Here is a 25,178-nt window from a genome sequence, read left to right on the forward strand (position 1 = left end):
TAATGATATTAGCCACTGTTTCTGCTGGCCCATTAAAAATTTGTTTTTAGTGGCTAATATTCAGAGCAAAAGACCAAAACAACAACGCAGATAAACACGCAGGCTTATGTGACCAATCATATTAAAGGGGACACATGCTCATTTTTAAGTTCTATTTTGGGTTTCTACTAGAACTTGTTTACATGCTTTAATGTAAAAGTAAGGAAAAAATATATTTTTCTCAAACTGAATATATTTCAGTATTAGTAAATATTAGTACTATATTCACCCGCTGTCTGCTCCGACACAAGTGCTCCATTTTAGCATCTGTCTCTTCAACACCCCCCCCCCCCTTCCGAAAAAGTCTGTTCTGATTGGTCCGCAGCTGCGCTCTCTGCATCTCTGTATCATCACTGCAGCCGGGGAAAACGGTTATGTCACTGTAGCAGTACATTCTACCTATATTTAGTACAGTTGTGATATCGCAACTGTGTTCTCACGGCTCCTTTAAAGACACAGAGCTACAGGCTTTGTGCATTTCTCTGTGTATTGAAAGTTTTTTTTACGGTATTTATATAGCACCTCAACCTGCTTAATAATAAAAAAAAAGACATGAAAATCCACCCTTATTTACAATATTGGACATTTAAAACACACATGAACGCATCATACATATTTGCATGCTTGCAGAATTTTGCCCATACTAATGTTTACCCGGAGTCTCATTCATGCTCTTCCAAATACATTAAGTGAATAATCATTCAATTATGTGACCAATGCCTTGTTCCACTGACATTAGCTAGCAAAGCTGACGTCTGGCCTGGTGGCACTGCAGGGACATCAGATAGGCATCAGAGATTGAATCAAAGGGAGATAGAAAGAGTAGTTTGTGTGTGTGTGTGTGCATGCGTTTACGTGTGTCTGTGTGTGTAAAGTGTGTGTGTCTGTGTGTGTCCTGTCAATTTATTAAGCCCAGACTGAGAGTCAAATGAGGAACAGATATTGATTTGGGATTTCAGAGGCAAGGGCCAATAACAATTTGAGTGAGAAACGCCTGAAGCATCAACAATTACTTTCTTAATCAAGCTAGACAAAATTATGTACAAATTGGAATGGGTTACACGGCAAATTGCAAAACACAAGGATTATAAAAAGTATGAAAATTATAGCATTGGCGTAACACTATTGGAAAGGAAAAATACAGGCATGTGACTTTAAGTCAAATTCATTCAAGCCCACACAGTTAAGGTATGGACCCACATTATCCCCCAACGAGAGCAATAATCATTTATCAATACAAGTAATTGTTTACATTTAACAGTAAAACCTGCACAGGAAACAGGAAATGTGATTGCACAACAGCCAGAAGTTGTTTCTGACAGATAAAGATCCAAATGAGTCCTAACATAAAGCTGAAAGGGGCTAGCTTTACTCTCTGTGCTGATCTGTCTCCAAGGGCAGCAGTAGTCCATTAGCACATCTGGTCTCCAAACAACAGGCAGTGGCATTTCTAAATAACAGCCTCAGACAAGGTTGAGTCCAGTTGAGCAATGGGCAATCTTGTCTCACTTATAGATAATTAGAAGACATTGGTTAATTGTGAGCACTCCTCCAGGTTTCAACCCTTGGATTGCCTCAATCTGTTTAGTCAAAAAATAAACTTCACTGTTGCCTTTGTAGACTTAGATGTCACTCTAAATGATGAAATTATTGTCCATTGAGTTTAAACGATGGTTGATTAGAGAGAGCAGATACACCAGGGGCGGCATGTCAGAATGAGTCTGTCCTCCGTGAGGCTCTATTTAGGCATGGAGGTGTATTGAGGATCAAGAGTATAGCCAAGGCTAGTTGGAATGTCATTAGTTTTGCAGGCATTAGGTCCTAAACCATAGTACTGGACAAATTCAAATTCAAATTCTGACCTGATGATGGCATTAAATGAAAAGTCAAGGGATCACTGAATTTATCCCACATCATCATGTGCAATGTATTCTCAATGACTGGTTCCTATGATATCTTACAAAATGTTATGCACAAAAATTTAAATGATAGCTCATGGAATGGCAAGCAAAAGTGGAATGCAACGGTTTTGTGTCAGTTAGGTTTAGGCACCAAAACTACAGTTTGGATCAGACAATTGAGTGGGGACATCATGTACATGGTGCACCGGCACCGTATGGCAACATGGTTTAGACCCAGTTCTTTGGAACTGTTTCACAGCTATTGGCAGGCTTGATTTACTTTTTCCCCCATCTGCATTCCACAAAGATCTGACCTACTCTGCTTTTGATTGGCTCATACGCATCGCCTTCATCACAGAATACAATGCATATAGGGAAAAGAAATAGCACTACCGGAGTGGGCCTTGTAGATGACGGCAGGCTTATCATTGATGGCACATGCTCATTTGTAATGCTCATGCTGGGCTGTCCACAGACAGCTTGTTTTCTGATCTGTGTTGTCATTTGTTGTTTGCGTATGAAGACTTTCTGGTCAAAGCACCTTCTGGTCAGCAGCTCACAGGCACCAGAACGATTAGTAGTACAACCATTATTCTCACTCCTCCCATCCATACAATTCATCCTTCAAAGAAACCAAACAAAACAGTGCTTGCATCTTTGCTGCATAATGTCCACCTATACAATTCCATGTGTCTTTCTTAGCCTCTGTTATTGACAAATAGAAGGGGGAGATGAAAGAGAGAGAGATGGAAGACAGAAGGACAGAAGAGAGCATCAGGGCCAGAAGGTCACGTGATGGAGTGAGGCCAGGATGAAAAGAGGCACCAGTGCTCCCAGCAGGCATGGCCTGTTTTATAGCAATCATTTTGGCTTGGCCCACTGCTCATACCCGCAGGCTGCCTTCATTTAGTGGACCACCAACTGTCGCAGGTGTTTTGTTTGTTTTCATGGGCCAAAGTGGGCCAATCTTCTGTGCCTCCCTGTTCCTATTCTGCATTCTTTATTAGACTGCTTGGTGCCCCAGGCTATATTTGTGTTAGATAAAAGGGTCCAGACTTGTGGGAGGGTAACATTGAGAATAACCTTGGAAATATTGCAGCAGTGCTAAATGTCTACGAGATGAACAAATATGCATAGCTCCAGCGAGTGAGTGACACGTTTGAGCTATTGAAGTGTGAATTAGTATAGAAGGAGCGGCGGACAGCGATTGTGAACAAAAGAAAGTTGGAGCAACAAGGAGGAAAAGAATTGGTTCATACATTCAGATTCGGCAGTCAAGTGCATGAATATAGATGGGTGTGTGGAAAGGGGGTAAGGAGGAAAGGGAGCATGAAATATCTTAACTAAAGTGAAAGTTATGGGTGTTGAGAGAGGTTTCTTCAAGGGTTTGATAGAGTGGATCATGTGTGGAGTTCAAAATTGTTCAAAGAAACTAAAAACAGGGGAGGCAAGAGGTGGCAGCCTGAAGGTTTCTAGACTGAGAGAGATTGTTTAAGTCTGGGTGCAGCTAAAGCATGAAGATTGGACAAAGTTGGGCGAGAAGCAGCACAGTGAGAGGCTATCCATGGGGGGGGGTTAGGAGAATCTGCTAGACTCAGGGTTAATAAGCAACACTACCACAGGGCTATAACTCACGCCTCGTTGCTCTGGGCTCTGATTGGAGCTGCGACGAGTGAGGAGGGGAGGGGAAAATAAGGGGAACAGCAAGATGGCGGTAGGGGAGCTTGCTGAGAACTGGGCCTTTGATCACAGGGTGAAGAATTACCAGCTCAATGCCCACTGTTCGGGCCCTAACCCCAAAGCACCACAGGAAATGTTATTATTCAAATATCAACCCCTTTCTTGCAACACAGCTCTGATTCATTTATTGGCACGCACACAGACAGAAATACAAACACAGGCCACACATTGACGGACATACACAAACACATAAAATTACTTTGTTATGTTGCCTTGCCTTGGGCGAACCCTTGTTAGAGTCACTGCTGAGGAGCTGTGGGGCTGTGACACAGTGACATAGGGGGATAGCAGTTTAATCACGCACATGTCAGCCAACACTGACAAAAAGAGGACAGTCATCAAAAGCGTCTAAACAACAGCAGCGGAAATGTGAAACATAGTCGAAATATAAGACATCTTGTGAAGTGTGAAGGGAGCATGTTTTGGAGTCCAAACATGTCTCTGACTGGACGCCAGGGAGGGAGCCATTTAAATTCAAGCAGCAACGTGATTCACCTGTGAATGAGTTCACTGAAACATACAGGACATGGTCTCAAAACACACTGAAATGTCATGAAAATGAATGCACAGGAAGTTTCTTAGCAGTATTTGGTAACTCCCTGCCCTCTTGAGCATGTCTGAAGCTTACCCTGTTTGCTGATACATTTGGTGCGTTTTTGTGTGTGCGTGTGCGTGTGCCTGTGCGTGTGCGTGTGCCTGTGCGTGTGTGTGTGTGTGTATGTCCGGGCTGATGGGGGTTTCCCACCTGCTGTTAGGAGGGAGGAAATGTGAGTGTGGAATGAACATAGCCTTGATCGTTTCCGAAACTCAAAGGGGGACGCGGGGTGGGAACCATAGCACATTTCGGCTGGAGGAAGGCCAAATCCAAACATGTAGGGAGAAGGGGGAGTGTCAGAACATGAGTGTGTGTGCAACATTTTAACTACACACACTTGAAATGATTATTTATGTGCTTGAAGTGTTTGAATGTTGTTGTTTTTTAAAGAAAGTGCAGAGCGATCTATCCTACATAATATTTGATGGGGCGGCAAACTACCTTCTATTGCTCAAGTCCCTAAGGACCCAGAATGTCCCATAAATGTCAGTTGGGAGCAGAAAGCGTTGGCCTTGGTCTTTGTTTCCCTGTGGATAATTTAATTGAGAAAGTCTCATTAAACACCAGTGCTGGGTGGCGCCTGGGCTCAGACACATGCTGAGCCTGACTTTCATCATAAGAACAATTAACATGACTGGACGCTCGTTTAATCAGACGGACGTTTTTTAAATTATCTTAATGGCCACCCATATATCATGGTTAAAGTCAAACCCTGTTCACCAAGTTGTGGCTTCTAGTGCTTTGAGGTGGCGACAGGGTTAAATAAGCATTCTGATTGGCTACGGTAATGAGAGGCTCAAAGGTTCCATATTGTAAAAAGTGAGTCTTTTTTTATTTTAAAGTAGGTCGAGGACGCTATATAAATACTGTGAAAGAAAAACTCCACAGAAAAATGCAGCTAATGTGCCATTACATTCATTCCCTGGCTGCAATGAAAAAGCAGTGATGTCAAGAGGGCAGATGCAGAAGACTAAAAAACACTGACCAATCAGAGCAGACTGGACTTCTTCTGAAGGGGGACTTAAAGAGACAGGGGCTTTTAGATGAATGAAGCCCCGCATTGGCTTCGTTTTTCCGTGCCAAAAACTGTAGTTCATCGAGTTGCCACTTGAGGCTTGCTCCAAAAGCTAGTCAATCCCCATTGAGCCCAGTGCTAAATGCCCAACTTTAGAGCAGAAATAAAGATGTTTTGGTCTCAATAGCCAATTTCCCTGTTCATGACAACTGTAAGGGGTTTGAATTTTTACATATCTCACCCATTAAAATCACAGGAGACTTAAGGCTTCATTGGGCCAGCCTCAGCTCCGGCCACGCTCCATCTCTTCCCCCATTTCTGGTTCAACTGGGAGTTACAGCCGGGCCACACACCTTACCATGTGGCATGTAAACATGTTCTAGTAGAAACCCAAAATACAAGTATGAAAATGAAGCGTACAATGGGACCTTTAAAACAAATCAACTCAGAGTAACCACGCATGACAGAAAGTAGTTGTTAAATATAATGCAGAGAAGAAAGTTCAATTGGATCCACTCATTACTCCCCTATGTCCACCTAAGTCATACACAAATCTTTCACAGGGATACAGTGCAGCTATGACTCAGGCATAGTGTGAATAGGCAGATAGTTTCTCTCAAGTATTTCTTGTCCTCTGAGTTATCAGGTAGGGCCCTCGCTGAGTGTCTTTGCATGCACATTGTTGCCATCTTTTTACCCATTATCTGCCATGCAGCCCGTGGTAATGGAGATAGAGTGTGCAGGTTTGAAGCGATTACATACATTCAGAGACTGTGAAAGTGTGTGTGTGCATAGAGAGAAGAGAGTTGTCTGTGCAAATATTTATATGACATTGTTTGGGCAGATTCATAGATGGTTTGGTATTCCATCCGCAGTAGAGATCGCAAGGCTACTCTGAAACAGTCCAAGCTACCTTGGGCCAGCTCCAGCTTTCACTTCACAGTCCTCCTGTACACTATGAGACCCTGCAGGGCACTTGGAGGTGTGGTTAAAATTGGAACTCATTCATCTCAATCCCCTGCCTGCCAGCACTAATGGATGTTAGCCTGTTTTGGAGAGACAATAAAATTGACAAAAGACAGGATTTCAGGCTCCCGTGGCGTATGTGGACATCACTGAAAAATACAAACACATTTAATCCCTTTGCGATACCGTGTGTATTATGCATGATTTGAATTCAGCAACAGCATCTTCATTGCCTTGAAAGCAAAGCACTCTTTCCACAATTGTTTCAAAGCAGCCCTGATGTGTCAGTTTACTGTAATCAGTTTGAAGAACAGAATTACTTTTCATTCTGCTCCATCTCCACATTGTCTGCGCTTTGTTATAAGCCCCATGTCCAATTCCCTCTACTACAAATAAAAGATGCATGAAAAATGCTTAAAGGTTGAATATAGACTGTGTGGCTACCAATAGGAAGTAGCTGCCTAGTTGGAAATTGAATTATATTCTAAAGTGCCTTGAACGCAATAATACACGTATGCTTTGAGCTTTATCTACAAATCGTAAAACATTTTCTATCTGCAAGAGAGTTCGGATCCAGGTGCTGAACCTGCCTCGTGCCTTGTTTACTGTTTTTATTTTCTCTACTTTTTATGCCTTTCAAACTGCACCTCAGTTCTCACACTATTTATTATGCTTCTCTCTGCACCTCTGTCTCTTTCTGCAGAAAAACATCACCCCTCAAGACCACACCTTTATTCTATCTCTTAAAAAGGAGAAGCTAAATCACAAACATAACAGACTGAAATATCTACTCTGCCAATTTGGCGCTTCAGTTAGGAGAAATCCATCAAAAGTTCTCCCTAGGTAAATTTCTCTTTCATTCTTTTTATATCTGTTCTTGTGGCTTCTACTTTTAAAAAAGAACAGGTATCTATTGGGAGTTTGTGGCCTAGCTATCCAGAAATACTATCTAACATGGTAGTGTATTAATTGCAGCAGTATCATGAGCAATGCCTGGATTTCTATGCAGGGGAAGTGCTATAATGTTTGTGATGCTGGTAGAGATAGACAGTTCAGTCATTCCCCTTGCTCAACAGAGGTCATTAGCACAAACCTGCAAGTGTTGGTTCTAGTTAGGGATGCACAGTTTCAACTTTTTCAGTCTTGATACTGACACAGATACCTGGGCTTTGCATATCGGTCGATACCCGATACGATCCAATACCATTGTTAAAATAATAAACTGTACACCTCACCATGTTTCAGTGTTAAGTTAGCATTCATGCTAATTGTCATGTTTCGTAACTATTAATAATAGAAAACCATAGCTCAGGCTATTGTTACAGAACACATTATAATTTGTACATTTGTATCTTTATTTCTATATTTCAGTTCCATGTTGTTGCTAGTGTTGGCTGTTAGTCAACCGGCATGCTGCACATGCGCCGCTTGTGAGCATTCAATGGATTTGTCCATGGATCCGGGTAATAATCTCATACCCAATCCAGCTAATTTGTCAATATCGGGACTGATATCCAGTCTAAATATCAGATCGGTGTATGAGTGTAGCACCAAAGAGGTGAGATATCAACAGAAAAACTGAGACTGAGAGGTTTTGGAGTATGTGGCTGTAACATTTTCAAATAAATCCATGTTGTAATCTTTCTTTTATAATCAGTTTTTAAGATTTTAGTTCAGAGAAAGATGTCATTGAGGGAGAGAATTTTTTGAATAAACAAAATAGTGAATGTTTAGTTTTATCATTGCATCCAATTAGGATCTGAGGAGCTGCTTGTCATCTTGATTAAATAGTCACCACACGGATGCTGCTGAAGACACGTGCAGACAGGAAATACAGTGACAAACAGTAACACAACAAGTCAATTACGAACTAAACTCACATTCACTGTACACATTTTTACTGATATTTACATTCCTGTGTCTATGTTTTCCCTATATTTCTTTAATATTTTCATGTTGCTCCCAACCATAGACTTTCTATAAAAATGGATGACACATTATCCACTTCCCCTCCACCCCTCCACACCAGCACCATGGTGTAATCTTGCAACCAGAGTCTGAGCAGTAGTGATCGGCCTCCTGTCCATACACCCATCCGACCAAATAAGAGTCAATCACAGCTGTAAATCATGATGTGTCAACCTTTTTTTAACATCCAATCACTAGTTAAAATGAAACATCAGAAAAATAAACACTTAAACATATGTATATCAGTATGATAAGAACAACCTTACCATCTTTGGAAAAGACATATTTGAGGTGTACATTGATTATTTTAGTTAGTTCGTCCCATGTCCCATCTGCTAACATGGAGGGAGAGGGATTCCTGACCTATAGTGCAGCCTGCCACAAGGGGGCACTCATCATATTTTAGCTTCACTTTCAGGGAGTCGTCCATCTTTATATCAGGTTTCCACGAAGTGCGCTGGACTTTGAAGCCAATTTGACACAGTGGCCAATCAGTGGAACTACAACATCTGTGTTGGTTGTGTGATGCCATTGAGTTCAAAAATACTTTTTTCCATTGACCTACCTGGAAAGAGACATCTGTAAATGTGTGAATAACCTTTTTCAAGTGTCAAAATCCCTGCAATATTACTCATTAAAATCTAGGAGAACTGCATGATTGAATAATTTAGCCCACATTCAAGTTAGGAGGCACTTAACCGGAAGTTGTCAGCTCGGCTGGGAGTAGTCTAAGGCAACTGCTCTGTGGGCCCAACAATGCGGAATGTTGAACGTTTTTAGCTTAATAAGCCACTGAGCAACTTTCATAGAAATGAACAGGGCTCTGCCTCGGACGCTGTATCCAATTCTCTTAATACATCCATGGTTTATAGTCTATTTTCCTGACATCTCGACACAAGACATCTTTAAAGGGACATGTTATGCAAATTTTCCAATTCATACTTATATTTTGGGTTCTACTAGAACATGTTTACATGCTTTAATGTTCAAAAAACACATTATTTTTCTCAAAATAAGTCTGTCTTGAATATACCTGTGTTCACCCACTGTTTGAAACGCTCCGTTCTCTTTAAGCCCCCATTCCAGAAAAAGCCAGGGCAGCTCTGATTAGTCAGTGTCATTGTGGCACTGTAGTGGGACTTTCTAACTATATATAGCATAGCTGTGACATCACAACAAAAGCAGGGCAGAACAACTCTACACTACCTGACTGCAAGCAGACTTCAGACAAGAAATGAAAGAGCTCCCCATGTTGCATACTGTGTAGGAGTTTGGGGGATTCGTCCTGATTGGCAGAACAAGTTCATGTAAATTTCAACGGGCTGTTCCACACCAGCAGGTGGTAAACTTGTACGGGAAATTATGAAATGGAACAGACTGTTTCTTTTGACCTGAGGATGGCGAGTATAAGGAATAATACTCCAGCACAATAGCTTCCTGCATCTCTTTCCAAAATGTAATTTCTACGACTGCCAAAAAAACTCTACTCTTGGCAGCAACTCATACAACCTTGAAGTTGAAAACTCAAGCAACACCTGCTTCGTTATACTTCATTAGTCACCGTGACAAAATGTGTCCTTTGTATTTGACCCATTTAGCAACAGTGGCCAGCTGTGTTGTAGCCCCTAGGAACCAAGTGAAGGGCCAGTACACTGGACAAGGGTAATGTTCAGTGCATTCTCAATACATTACATGCATGTATTTTGGGGATGGAGGAAAACTAAAGAAAGCCCCAGGACCTATTTTCCACCACTGAGTAACTTTGCCAGGTTTTGGCCTGTTGCCTAAATCATATTAAAGACCTGTGCCTTGATTGGTCGTCATTAGGAGTGCCTCCCTTCTCCCCTCACCTTGCAAGTGAGTGAAGTTGTGCCAGGTTCTCAGCTTGACAGCAGCTCCTGAAACACAATTATCAACTCATTCTTCAGTAAATGTCATCAAAGTGTGCCAAGCCTTCCTTTTAATAAATCAAATGGCATCATTTTGAATGTTTTATAGGCTATATATATGGTCAACTGATTTCACTGGTTTTCCTTCGAATGATGCCTTTGATTTATTAAGGATCATTTTCCATGGTGGAATCTCCAGTCTTTTTCAGAACAGCATGATGAATGAGGCCACTGACACTAAGCTACTGATGGAGAGAAAGCTATTTGTGCAACAGCAGGCATTTAAGTCTGCTACTCTCGTTCATGTGCGTCTACAAATTATGCAAAGCGATGGTATTTGAGCTTTATGTATTAGAGAAACAGATCAACTGAATGGATAACACGGCTGTAATCTAAAGGTCATCATCCCAATATTCTACAATAACTATTTTCTAACTAATGGTGAGCTATACAGTAAAATAAAACTAAAAAACAAATACATACTATGCAGTATCTGCAATATAATCTGGTAAACCAAAGAGGACAACAGTACAAGTTTAATGTTCTACTCTGTCCCTGATAAAACTGCCAATGCAATCCATCTCATCAAACATGGAAGTGTGCATCTAATCTCTTGGCCTTGGGGCAGACCTGGAGGCCAGACGGCTGCACCCTTCCTCACCTCAGGCCAGGCCAGAGCAATTACTACTGCTTCTTCACACACAGACCTGTGTCACCAACGCAATTAACAAGCTCCGGATGAACCCGGGCAACCAGAGAGGGACAGACTGTGTACACAGTATGAATGAGAGGCATGAGCAAGGATGGGGAATGAGGAAGAGATGGAGGCGAAAACATGGTGTGTTTCAAGCCAGGTTGCCGTTTTTTTTTTATGAACAGTTAGCGTAGGCGGATGTCAAACTCTGTGAAAAGAAACATCTCGAGGATTTTAAAAGTCTCATATTGTAAAAAAAGTGAGATTTCTGTCTTTTCTGATCACAAAGCAGTTTGAGGAGCGATATAGATACTGGGAATGTATCAAAACGCTCAGTCCACAGAGAAATACACACAGCCTGTATTCAGAAAATATAAACTACTATATTTAAGTAGAAACTGTTGCTGTAGTGCCAATACAGTCATTCCCCCGCTGCACTGGGGGTGCAGAGACGCCGAGAGCGCAGATGTGGAAGACCCAGGAATGCCGACCAATCAGAGTAGACTAGTAGTAGTTTACTAGTAGTAGTAGTAGTTTTAATGTATGAATTATTAACGTAGATTTTCCGGAGAGTCGCTAACAGCCTGCCGCGGCTAACACGGATAAGCTCAGAGCGGCAAGTTGAATGCATTACTCATTATTACACCGAAATTTCACTTTAAAGATACAGGGGCTAAAATGGAGTTGTTCAGACAGAGAGTGAATACAGGTATATTCAGACAGACAGTATGAGAAAAAAAAGCATCTAAGAATGTTCTAGTAAAACCCCAATCCAAGTTTGGACCTTAAAATTAGCATGAGACCTTTCATACCTCATTTTTATTTCATACTAAGAAATGTAATATTCTGTTTCGATATTACAATACAGGCATGGTTGTTTTCTCTTCCACGTACATTTGGGCAGAGATTTTTGAGAACGAGGTTGCCAACAAGTGCCTCCCACTTCTTTACATTCTACATTCATCCTTGTTGTAAGGATGATTCATTACAGCTGTGTCAGAGAGAGTATAATGTGTTACAGCTCCCAGAAGGAGCAGCGGTAGGTGATATCTAGGCGGGGTGTTCATTTTATTCAGTCACGTTCCATTATATGCTGGACAAACCCAAGAATCCTGGCTCCTTTCCACTGCATCCACGCCGTCATGATTCCCATTTCTATCACCTTGCATGTGACCTGTTTTATGTCTCCCAAGCTTGATTCTAAACTTTAATCCCGATTCTAAACCCTGGGACGAGCCTGCTCCTTTGCTGCTCTTTTGATCACAATATCCCCTCAGTCTCCTTTCGCTTCCTACTCTAGAATTCTTTCACTTGTCCAAGTAAGATGCTCACACAGGGAAATATTTCACAGAGGTTAGAGAAAGAAGCCCTAAGGTGCATCGGCTGACTCGGGGATGTAAGAGTGATGGAAGCTGTCGAGAGGAGAGATGGATTCCCCGGCCATCTCGTCTCCACCCAGTCATTGTTCATGAGCTATGGCTGCCAGACAGCTGTCTGTACCTGCCACATCTGACAGATGCCTGCTGTCAGTCAGTCTGGGAATGGTCCACAATCTGCGTTACCTTCTCGCTAGCTGGATCTCATGTGAGCCAAATATCGACGACAGGGAAGAGATTGATTTATTCCCCGCTAACGTTTCCCAGAGGGGCCTGAGCCCTTTTTTGAACACATTAAATGAAATGGAGACAAGTTGCAGGAGTTAGTGAGAGTTGTGAGGGTGCAATCCCTGCATTGAGAAATGTCACTTTTTTTGGTGATGTGGATTTTATGCGCATCATTTTCTCAGCCAGTATGCCAATTTTATGCCTCCTCATCTCCCATTTCGTATCCAAAATGCACAGTAAACACACTGGAAACATACAAAGTTCTTTCATAACTCAATGGGTGATGTCATGTATTGTAGGAGTCATTTCTGGTTTCAGCGAGTGGTTGAAGCCAAAGCAAACAGTGGAAAATATAAAAATCTGGGCTAGCATCCCTTGACTGATGCGTATTTCCTTTGTTCTGTGTTGTGTGTGTGTGTGTAAGGAGGCCAAGGGGAAACACGAATAAGAAAGTGCATTTACTGTGAGACAAGCAATAGATTCTCTTGAATGGTACAAGAGGTGTGGGACTCTGCAAATAAACTGTCATTTTTCACAGGCTAACGCACATCCTTACAAATACTTAAATGCACAAACACGCAGCGCACACGCACATGCATCTCAGGCCATTGTGGGGTCTGTTTTTAGAGACATTTCCTATTGCTCTCCCAGCTTGCATGCTATTAAACAGAATCATTAAGTCACGGTGGGTTGGTGGGTGGTGGAGCTGCTCCACTACTGTGAAACCACAGACACCAATGGTCTTAAATGATGGCAGAGAGAAATGGGCTCTATTAAAGGCGGCAATCAAAGCTGCATCACCACTAGCAAGCATGTCACGTAGCTAATTCAATCTCACAACCCATGAAGCAATTAATTCATGTCAATACAAATACACAAAGTCTCTTTTTGCCCATCACGAAAGTGCAGGTCTTACAGCTGTGCCAGTGTTTATTTGCTTCTTTGTGCCTGTGAACATGTTCAGTGAAGTGAACCTGGAAGAGCAGGTGTAATTGGGTGTGGAAAAAAGGGAACCTTGTGGTCTTCCTGGCTAAATTAGATCAGACAATCTTCTCTTCTCCATTTCCTCCCCAGACAACAGGCACATTGCCCCCTTTCGGGTTTGCTATTATTTCTGTGATCAAGTCCGACTCCACGACGGAAGCAACGCAGATGACGGGATAATGATTATACTCTGAGACCAGCCTCCATTTGATAACACAGGGGCCTATATGTGTCTATGCCTCCTCCCAGCTAATGTTAATCAATTTAGCTGCAGAGACACTAAAAACACACAAGAAAAATAAAAACGGTTTGAGTGCTCTGGTGCTTGGTCAGTCAGCGGTGGCTTAGCGAATGCTGGCGATAAAGGCACATGCGGTAAATCATTAAACCCCATTATTTCTGTAGAGCAAATGCAAACCCAGATGTGTTACCACCCAGATAGCAATGACCACCAGCTTAATGAGTTTCTCAGAGTCAATACCTCAATGCGGAGGGATCAGACCTGCTGAGAAAGCATTCTTTGCTTGATGAAGCGGCTCTAGTAGAAAGCAGGTGTGAAGCCAGTGTGAGCTGCATGGTGCGATTCTGTGAAGGCAAAAGAAGTGAGAAAGAAAAATGAGCAGCAGAGAGACAAAGGCTTTTTGATTGAAGCTGTGAGTTGATGAAAGTGGGTTCTCGCTCGTCTGGATCCATAGGAATGAAACCAGTCTGCATTTAAATGCATCTGTGCAGTAGTGGAGACCCCAGAGAGCTCTCCTGCTCCATCAGCCCTCTTTGTTTCCAAACCTACTATTCCCAGTCTTATCCAGATGGGTTGTGGCTTTGCATTATGATGAAGGAAGACTAGAAATCCTCCCCTTCCTGAATCCCCTCTTTACAGCAGCTTCATATCTCCTCCTGTCTCCATCCATCGTTTCATGCCTGCAAGGATTTAAAAATTTTTTTTATATCAGTCTTGGATGACTGATGGTGTTCAGGTGTTTTGCAAGAGACAAATAATGCAGGAATCGTTTTTTAAGTGAGAATATTAATGTCATCTTCAACATCCAATCTAAGAAACGTGCTGTTTATTTATAAATTTAAGACAAAAATAGACAGGTAAAAACAAGAGGAAACATCAGACAGTCAGACATATTTGTGTTGTTACACTAGAATAAAGACAGAGCTGCTGAGTTATTTCAATAGGCTGTTGACACACCGGCATTTCCCTTGGGTGGGTATATAAGTCTTGGTGGATCTTAGTGCAGTGCAGTAAAGTCATGTTGTTGTCAAACATGCTCCACATATTATGGGCAGCTCCGCTTTCAACTTTGAATTTAAGGCAACGGAATCAATCACATTAAAAACAAACTGCTGACACAGACAGACTTGCGGCGGTACATCATGAATGAAAGCCATGGGTGAGAGGGTCAAGGTAGAAAGTACGTACACTCATCCGGATTGCAATCCGTCATATGCTGTGATTTGGCAAGGAGTAATGAGCCTTTACATTACAGTGCATACAAAGCTGATACTGCGGGTGTGCTATTTGCAGTGCAAAGTCAAATTACTGTTCGATTTTCACCTAACAAAGACTCAGCAACATTCACCAGTCAATAGGTGTCAAAATGTCCCCCACTTCTGAAAATAGATCTGACAGAGCACACACGGAAGTAGGCGCAGATCTACATGCAAGAATCCGCAGGTAGGGCAGAGGGTACAGGGAGAGGAGGGTGAAGGCAACAGGATGATGGAAAGTACAAGTGACAACATTATAGAACAAAAGCATGAGACACTTTTTTTTTTTTTTTTACAATCAAAATGTAACACCCAGAACATCTGTGTAATATGCTCTCTCTAAGGCATTGCGGCATCCGACAAAAGTTCCCTTTCTATGTCTGGGAGTGTCCAGAATGTTTGTCAAAATGACAGAAATAAAATTATACTTTGCATAAATGAAGTGTGAAGCGCACCGTGTCAAAGAAATTCTCCATTTCTGACATCTGTCGGGCTCAACAGATGCTCTGCTCGGCTGCCTACCCAGACTCCTCTCTGAGTCGGCCAGGCTCACCAGTAAGCCAAAGATCTGACTGGCTGAGGAAATTGAGCCTGATGGTAATTGATTGCACATAACTTGCGCTCTTCAATTAAAGAAAGTTAGTAGCTGGTGAGGAATTAAAAAAGTTTGAGAGCAGACACGATGTGGCCATCCATATTTGTCATCGCAGCCCTCTTCAAGGTCAGCTCACTGCCAGCAGGCACCGGGAAAGGGGGAGGGGGGGAGGGGGGGCAGGGTAAATGGGAGACAGCTGACACGGAGAGAGAGAGAGAGAGAGAGAGAGAGAGAGAGGGCCAGCCTGCCAGCTCAACAGGGCTGAGGGCTGGCTGAAGCAGACATTGAAGGACAGGTGGATGTAATAGTGAGTCCGGTCCGCTGGTATCAGGGGGCATGGTCCATTGATGGTCCAGAATCATTGTCGTCAAAGTCCCGTGGGTCCATGGGGTCTGCCCTCGGCTCGGGTAGCCTGGGGGGGAAAAACAGGGACAGATTAGATGACTGTAAACACCTGCATACAGCCACATAAACACATAGACACCTTCCCAACATGCACACATATTATGGAAATATAATAAACCTTTGTAAAATGTAATCAGCTTCAATCAAGCTAAACCTTAAGTAGAAATCATCCGTTCTGTCGGTTTTATATTAGCAGCTCTGCGGTGACAGAGACAAAGTGATAGCTAAATTGCGGGGACCTGTAGCAATCTGAGCCTGGCTGATAGATTCGATTTCACTGGAGACAGTCTACACTAATCATATGCTCTAATTGGACAATGTCGTAAGGGTGACAGAGCACTGCTCTTCCCTGAGACGCAACTCTCTTCTGCAACTTCCCTCTTTCCATCCTCCATCCTTCTCATAATCCCCCCCTGTATATCCAAAGGAACATCCATTTTCAAAAGACTATGTGTCAGCATGTTTTTTCTAAACACACACTTACTGTACGGGGATGCTATTTAATTCAATGAGATTCAATTCACTTTGGAGCTATGCAATCTAATTTCACCGCTCAAATGTTTCTTTTTAAAACAATCACTTCCTATGACCTTGGACAGCTACTTTGCATTTATATCTGTGAATTTACTGTCATCATCTATCACAGCAAGAATCAACAAAGATTATTCCACTCCAATCTCTGACATCTACAGTTCTATAGGGACACACATACACAGGAGTAGAAGTGAAAGTTAACCCTTATGGCGGCTTGACTTCTTTTTCGGTTTTGAACCAATATAACTGATATGTTCGCGGTCAACTGATATCGTTACAAAATCAAACTTTATTTGGATGCAAACAAATGGATAATCTGCATGAACCTGCAGTCATCCATTTGTTCACTGCTACATCAGCATGTAACCACAGTGCAGATGCTTTAATCTGAGTTATTACATTTGGAAAGAGAGTGGTTCACAACAAGCAATAAAGCAACAGGTAATTTGTAAAGCGAGCAATATTATAAATGGAAACACAGCACAGTAAGCAAAACGAGTGAATCATTCCTCAGCACAACGAGCACTAACAAAAAGCACAAAAGTTACTGTAGCAGGACGAGACAGCTGATCGTGACTGAAACGTCAGCTATACAGTTTACTCAATGTGATTGTGTTTGAAAACATTTTTCATTATCAGTTTTATGTGCTGTGTGTAAAGCCAGTGATGGAAAAACAACAACTAGTCACCACTAACGATGTCATTTTGATATCACGATTATTGTGAGAGGATATATCAAACATGCCTATGTTGTGATGTGTTTTGGACTGGTTTAGTTACCTTACATTTATAAGGTAACTTATATTTTTTACCCTGTCTTGAGCATAAAGGGCTGGATGATTGTCTCAAAGATCTTGGAACATATTTCAAGTGTTGGACCCTCTGCAGTCACTTTTTGACGGCACGCTTTGCAAATTGGATATCCATCTTCTGCAACAACTCCCTGGTCATTTTGTAGATATCCAAAATGCACTGAACTTCCTCATTTAAGGCATTTTTGGCGGAATGTCAGTTCCCTTTGCCATTTTTACAGCTCTTCTTCTCAATGATTCAGATGAGTGACATGATGATTCTGTCACCACCAAATCAAACCGGCACACATACGTGTTACGTGACTGGCGGGATTTGTTTTTACAGGGGCAACAAGGCAGAAATCGGGACACCATAGATATCAAAACAGTTATGAAACCGTTTGTAATTTTTGTATATAGATATAAACACAAATATAAGGGGGTAGAAGCAAAGGTGTTTTATTTCAAACCTTGGAATAAATAATTGGCTTTAAGAAGGTATCTGAATCAAACATCTCTGTGTAGAATCCTTTGGAAGCAGCAAATTAATACATTCTATATAAACTGATCAACTTCAACAAGTTCCACATCTGTTTTCCTGGCCAAGCTTTGTGCAGCACACTCACACGTTGGTTAATAGGATATCATTCTGAGCGCTGCTCCCTGAGTATTCCTATCTGACACACTTCTGTTGGCAGAAACAAAGAGCTGCTTCCTTTTCCTTCCTTCATCGCTACAAAAACTCCCAAAAGGGCATCTCATCAAAGAGCAGACACAACAAGGTGCACGCATGAACGCGTGCCAGCACACGCATGTAACCCTATAAGCAGAGTCGTAAAACATTTTCATTAACTGTTGGCCTTTCAAAATTAAATGTATTAACTTCAAAATGTGTAGTGGTGACAACACTTTCAAGGGTTTCACACACACACACACACACACACACACACACACACACACACACACACACACACACACACACACACACACACACACACACACACACACACACACACACACACACACACACACACACACACACACACACACACACACACACACACACACACACACACACACACACACACACACACACACACACACACACACACCCCTTAGTATCCAGTGCCAACTTACTGACTGCCAACAGAAATGATGATGTTGGCCACAGTGTATACACACACATACAAGGATTAGCTTCTGTATACTTATACCATCTCTCTTAAGTATACGGTATATCCGATACATTAATTATTCAAAAGGGTTGTTCCTGTTCAAATTCTTGGCAAAGTTTCTACTCTTAATTTCTGTACCACACCAATTTTATTCAGTATTCACATTGTATACAGCATCAAACAGCTGTTCACTCTTTATTGTCAGCACAACACACAAAGTCTGCATTGAGCTAAGCCCCACACTCTCACACATCTTCCTCCTGCCTGACATGGTGTTTGGGGTAAAACGTTGGCAGACTTATTTGTGTAAGGCTATTTCCTCTTACATCTCCAGTCAACCAAAAACAGTCGCTCCCTGCTCCTCGTAAAAAAAGTAAAAGTAATTACAAATATATTTATATGGCACAAAGCGAGGCCTGCAATATGGAGGCAAATTAACTATTTATATTCAAACGGTCCTTGCTAAGCCTTAGGACACGTGGATGTAATAACTTATTTATTCCACCCGCAGGAAAAAGGCCATTAGAGAGAGAGAGAGAGAGAGAGAGAGAGAGAGAGAGAGAGAGAGAGAGAGAGAGAGAGAGAGAGAGAGAGAGAGAGAGAGAGAGAGAGAGAGAAGAGAGAGAGAGAGAGAGAGAGAGGGGGGGGGGGGGGGGGGGGCAGTGATTGGGGTGGGTGGTAGAGAAAAGAAAGACAGAGTGGAGCTTCAACATTCAACAAAATGTCAGTGGGTGGGTGATAAATTCCCTACAAGTTATAGCCCGTGCTTTGTTCTTTTTTTCTGTCTGTTCATCTTCCCAGGTCTAAGTAAAATATCACTTTGCTGTGTGTGTGCCCTGATGACTGGGTTCTTTCCGCCCATGACTTATTCATACGCCATAATGCAGTTGATGTATTATTGATCAGGGCCGATCATTGCCTCTTCCCCTTGATGTGACCATGCCCTGCGGACCGGGGGCCAGCAGAGGGCTGGGAGGCCTCCTCCGGAGCTCACTGTCTGGACTTCAGTGCAACATACTGGCTGGCTGTGCCTCCTTGATGATGGATGGACAAGAGACTTGGTGCGTGGAAATTTGGAACACTGTGTGTTTGAGAGAGATAGGATTTTAGATAGGACTGATAGACCACAACAAAGCTAATCTTACTAATGTCCCCTCTCTGAGGGAAGCAGAAAACTTTCTCCAATAGCCCTAAAATGAACCCATCGCTCATGAGAGAAAACCTCTGGCGCCCAGCGAGGAAAACAGAAAGAGGGAGCGTGCCGGATGCTGCCTAGACTTTGACTTTTGTCTCTCTCATTCTATTCCTGTTTTGGCCTCAACCCCATGCAGCTCTCTGGGAGATAGAGGAGGGAGGGGTCCTTGCCCTGATTTAGTTTGAATTCCCTGAACTTGGCAGAGAAGCTGCCGGGCTCCTAAGTCATCATCCGGAAACACTCCCATCACGCCATGGCAGCCTTGCCAGCTTGATCCAGCCTCATTGCCATATGAATAATCATACTGCAGTAGCTTGGATATGCTGAATGGATTTGAGGTGTGTGTGTGTATGTAAAACGATAGAGAGACGGGCAAAGGGAGGAGCTGAAGAGAAAACTGAGTGTTTTCTGATAGCAGACTGAGGGTTCTTCTTTATTAAGCAAAGAGGTTGAGTGAGAATAAGGCTGTGTACATAGCGTTGGTGGCAATCATCCTCAGGGGAAAGTAACTATTGCAATTTGCATTTCCAAACAGACGTGATGCCATCTAAGCATACTCCATCACATAAGACGGCGGGGGCACATTTCTCAAGCCCCAGAGGCCTATGAGGTTTGGTCTAATGAGAGAGGATCCTTAATGGTTATTGATAGAGCCCACGAGGACAGACAGACTCTTACCCCTACTCTCCAGTGAAGCAGTGCACTCTGCCACTACTTAATGAAGTAAAGCTTGTCACTTCTGCAGGATGATTTAACACTACAAACAGCTGTGCCACAAGAGATGACTGTGAAATAAAAAAGTGGACCAAATGAAGAAGTGAAAGGGGGAAAGACAGGTAAGGAAAGTGAAGTGAATGTTAGAAAAAATAGGTATTGATTTGTAGATTGCAATCTAATGTAAAAAAAAAAAAAAAAAAGAAGACAAACTGTAGACTATTAGGAATATTTTACCTTCTCTGCGCCAGTGCTCTGTTGGATATCACTGCCCATTGTCCTATAAAAGGTTTACATCCCCTTCTCTCTCCTGCCATCTTGTCCGCCATCTTGTCCGCCAACTTCCCCCTCCTCTCTCTACGGATTTATGCTCTTTCCTTTCATCTGACAGCCATGTCCGGCGTCGTGTAATTTAGAAATAGCCCCTTTCATTAAGAGCACCCCTGTGATCTTACACAACACTTTGCACTGCTGGGATCCTGGGAGCCAGCTAGAATTTGAGATATGGATGTATTCTAATAGGAAGAAATGTGAAGGGGGAAACCGAGGAGGGCACAGGAGTGAGAGGTGTCCTTAAGTCTTCCTCCACCTCTCCATGTCAATTTATCAGAGCTTTCAGGAAAGGTGAAGATCAGAGAACAAAGGGAGGAGAGCCTGAACGTCTGCAGGGAGTGGCAGCATCTTGATCAGGGCTTGTTGCTGAGGCTCAGACACAAGAAAGGGAGAGCTGGCGTGTAAGTGGGAGCCACAACTAATACATTTTTCAGAAGTTTCTATGAAAGTTCCATTGTCACAGGTTTCTTGGGCCATGATCAGATAAGGTGCTTTGCTCTCATGCTCTAGTACCAAGAGCATTTGCGAGCATTGCCTGGAACACAATCATCAACAGTCTTTTTGACATGTGGTTCTGAGTTTGCAACTTCTAAAATTAGGTGTAGCTACTTCCCAACAGATACACATAGGGCTGTAACCAGCTACTGCCTCTGTGTAAATTACACTGTATAAAAAATAGATCAAATTACAAAGAAATCTTATTTGCAGATTTATATGCATAAGAAGCCAAAAGAAAAAGCAGACTGTGGTAGGAAATGAGATAAACTTAGTGGTTAATGATCATTGAATCTTCTGTATAAAGACATTTTATTTCAAGGGAGGGACGCTTTTTACAGTTGATCACTAATATAAAAACAAAGTGCATATTTTAGATGTTTCAGTTGGGCTTAATAAATATGCCCAGAACTGAAACTCTGCCCAAAGAGGAATAATTATCTAATTTAGCAACTGATACAAGACATTTGTCATTGTAATTCCTTCAGATGCAGCATTGGCTGGGTCTTTATCTTTTGAAGAACAAAAAACGGTTTTAATCTTATCTTAAAGGGGACATCTTATGATCATTTTGAAGTTCATACTTGTATTTTGGGTTTCTGTTAGGACATGTTTACAGACAAGTACTGAAAGTCTGCTCTGATTGGTCTGTGTTTCAGGGTTTTCCCCAGGTGCGCTCTCATCACTGCAGCCTGGGAATGACTGCAATGGCACTGTAGCAGCACTTTGTACTGGCTCGTTTAAAGACACAGTTTCTGAATACAGACTATGTGTATTTCTCTGTGGATTGAGCTATTTGATACTTAAAGACATGGAAATATATTGTTTTACAATATGTGACGTTTAAAGCTCTTGTGAAAAACAGCCGTTGTTCACTACAAATCCATCAAGTCAGTTTTCTGTTTTTATTGAATCTGTTTTAATCATGTACATTAAAGTGGCACTGTCACTGCCTTAGAATGATGCTTGGCCCCATCCTATGACACTGTCATGACACAAGACCATAGAGCCTAATCAAAAAAATACAAAACATGTTACTAACTGTTTGATCCGACACAACATTTTAAAATATAGGACCTTTATATGCTACTCTATAAACAAATAATGCCAGTTTTCAATGTTAACAGCATGGGCATATACATAACATAATATGATTAATTTTTTAAAATATGTCTTTCAAAACTTTACAGCTAAATGCAGTACTTGGGACATTGTAATTGTCCCTTTACAGTATGGCTTTTCTAAGCAGCACTGACCCTGGCTCCTTACCTCGTGATTCATGTTTATCTGAACTCAAGATTAAAGGCGTCCTTGGTTAACAAAATTATTGTCATTCATACCAGTGTATTATCCTGTTTAGACTGCTGTGGTTCTTAATTCTCTACTGGTAAAAAAGGTTATCCAGCATTACATACTTTTGAAATGCAGCTGCTCAGATTTTCACCGATAAAAAGAAACGAGAAAGCACTTTGCCCTGAAACGTCTGTCGCTTCCTGTACTTGTTATTTTAAGAATCAACTGTCTTTAAATGTAAGCGATTGCTTTCAAAGCATGGCTTGGTCTGCCCCATTCTACATAACAGTCATTTTGCACAGACTGTTATCTCTGAAATGAGAACGTTGTGGTTTTTAACAAAGTACACTGCAGACTACAAGTAACCATGATCTGGCTTTGAGACTTCGGAATAACACACCTTAAGAAATCAGGTTACAGAGGTGAGGAATAGGTTTCAAGTCTATAATATACTTGTTTATTATGCAAATGGTGGTGACTTGTATTCCCATTTCTTTGTTCTTGATAATTCATCTTATGCGAAGTACTATTTTATTCATATTCTACAACATCTTCTGTATAATGAACTAGAGTTTCTGTCCTGTCCTGGCATTCAGAGAAAACCTCAGCGAGTGTGACAGCAGTTATTTGAGGAGCGAAGGATCTATTAAGATTGTGTGGTGGGAGGCTGCTATGTGGGCACGGGTGCTACCAGCTCTGCAGGTGTTGGAGGAGGACGGCTGAAACGATGGTTCACAGCTGGGATTTTATGACTGTTTCTGACACACAGGATGATTCACTGATTCACCGGAATATACTGAGATGCCTGAATATGCCTTTCAATTGGATTATATAACAGTCAGTGTCGCAAACAGGATGCACACTGTAGAAGGCTGGATGGAGGACGCTACTTTAAAACACATGGAAGCGACATTGTATGTAGTAAGGGTAGGGAAAATGTACGCATCTCATTATTCGATTCTGATTCAGGGGTCTACAATGCGATTATAAAACGATCATTGTTGATCTTGATGCATCACGTTTTTTTGTTTCTATACTGTATACAATTTATTTTTCAAAAGGGCCATCCTCACCAAAAGTAGCCTAGCTTAGACTACGCACATTTTTACGTCCGTTACGAGTCATCGTCCAATCTGGTCAGCCATAAGAAAGATACAGCCCGGCCTTAAAATTTTGTTACAAGCGGTCATATTGTCGAGAATTGGGTTTTGAATTCCGATTACTGGCTCGTCTGCATTGAGGAAGCGATTTTTCCTCCACCCGTAGTATTTAATTAGTTTTTGTTTGCCATAAAAAACAAAAACTTAACGCAATGTCAGTTTTGCTTTGCGCAGACTTATGTTTAAAATGTTCACGCACATCATCAAAAGCCATCAACTAGAAGGCTGTTGAGACACTTTCCTTCTTAAGCAAAAATTATGGCCATGTCTAATGTTCTCTGATACACTACGCACATACTGTGACAGACGCACACAGTAGGATACACGATGTTGCCTTAAAGCAAAGAAAACAACCACAGCACTGTTCTTCCTCTCTGAGAAGGGAGTATGATCTACACAGGTGGCAAAAACTCCCTCAGCATTTTAATAATAAATTCGTAAAATTTCTTTATAGCCTGCATCTGTGCAGCAACCCCTGTTGAGCCACAGTACAACAGTACTGGCTTTGTTTACATGGTGGTTTATTGAGCCGAGGAGATTATTCTCCCCAGGAACTATATCTACATCCATACTGACCTCAGACTCAAACTGCATTGACTGGGGAAAAAAAGTTAGAATTGAATCTAAAAATAAATATGACATGCTGATTAAGCTGTGAAGTGTTATCTTTCATCTTATCAATTATGAAGGAAGTCTTTTTGTAATTACATTTCATTTTGGGATGACACTCTTCAAAAATGCAGAAATGTACAATTTACACACGAATTTACATGAAATGAATTATTGACTGTATTTTGATGCTTGATGATGAGTGGAAGAGAGTGAAGCAAACTGCCTGTCCAAAGAGAGAGCTTCCCATCATATAATAAACATTCTGAGCCCACTGAATAATCGTTACAAACAGTGACAGTCTGCCTCTTTCAGAGTCACTGGTCTATTCATACTGTTCACTGGGATTGTCTTCCCCCTGAAAAACAATGCAACACCCTGTGGTGTTTCCATGCTGTTCCAAAGACTTAATCAGTTCACGGAGGAAGTGAAGAGACGAAGCACAAAAACAGGCAATGCATCATGGCGCAGGGGGACAGAGAGCTAGGGGCTGTTTAATATGACCCTTTGTCTGCACCGCATCTTATTCATCAGAGCAAAATGGAGGAGGCGAGGATAAATCCATCTCATCATCCACCAGATGCATTGCCTCAAGTAGACCCCATTCAAACTCATGTTCATGCATGCCATTATTTTTGAAATGTGCATCATAAAGTGCGGTGCATACCACTCCTACAGAGGATTGTGTGCAGTCATCTCACTACATGATGCATGTGCTACGCTGAGGATGATCCTGCAATACAGACTGCGAGTGAGGCGGAAAGGTTAGTGAAGCGAAGTAAAATGGTTTGCTGATGCTCAGCCAATCAGAATAATCACACAGGTGTGAGGAGTATCGTTATCCCTACCTGAACTAATTTTCTGCTCACCGTGACACAGGTACCTACGGTTAATCATACAGAGGAATTCATGCAGAGGCATTCAGATAAGAGCATTAAACCACTGTAAAAGACTCAATCTTAGCCAGGCTCATTTGGAGATTTTACA

General features: G+C 41.9%; 1 protein-coding gene across 2 annotated transcripts in view; it reads right to left on the bottom strand.

Moving 5' to 3' along the window:
- Nucleotides 1-14,453: 14,453 nt before the first annotated feature.
- The window catches only part of trim44 (tripartite motif containing 44), a 48,492-nt gene continuing 37,767 nt past the window's right edge, over nucleotides 14,454-25,178 (bottom strand). For both annotated transcript variants that reach the window (XM_083916293.1, XM_083916294.1), the window contains exon 6: nucleotides 14,454-15,899. In XM_083916293.1, the coding sequence (XP_083772419.1) occupies nucleotides 15,815-15,899 (85 nt within the window). In that variant the 3' untranslated portion in view covers nucleotides 14,454-15,814. The remainder of the gene's footprint in view (nucleotides 15,900-25,178) is intronic.

This window comes from Echiichthys vipera (genome assembly GCF_963691815.1).
Source record: "Echiichthys vipera genome assembly, chromosome: 7".
In the NCBI taxonomy this organism is placed as follows: domain Eukaryota; kingdom Metazoa; phylum Chordata; class Actinopteri; order Perciformes; family Trachinidae; genus Echiichthys; species Echiichthys vipera.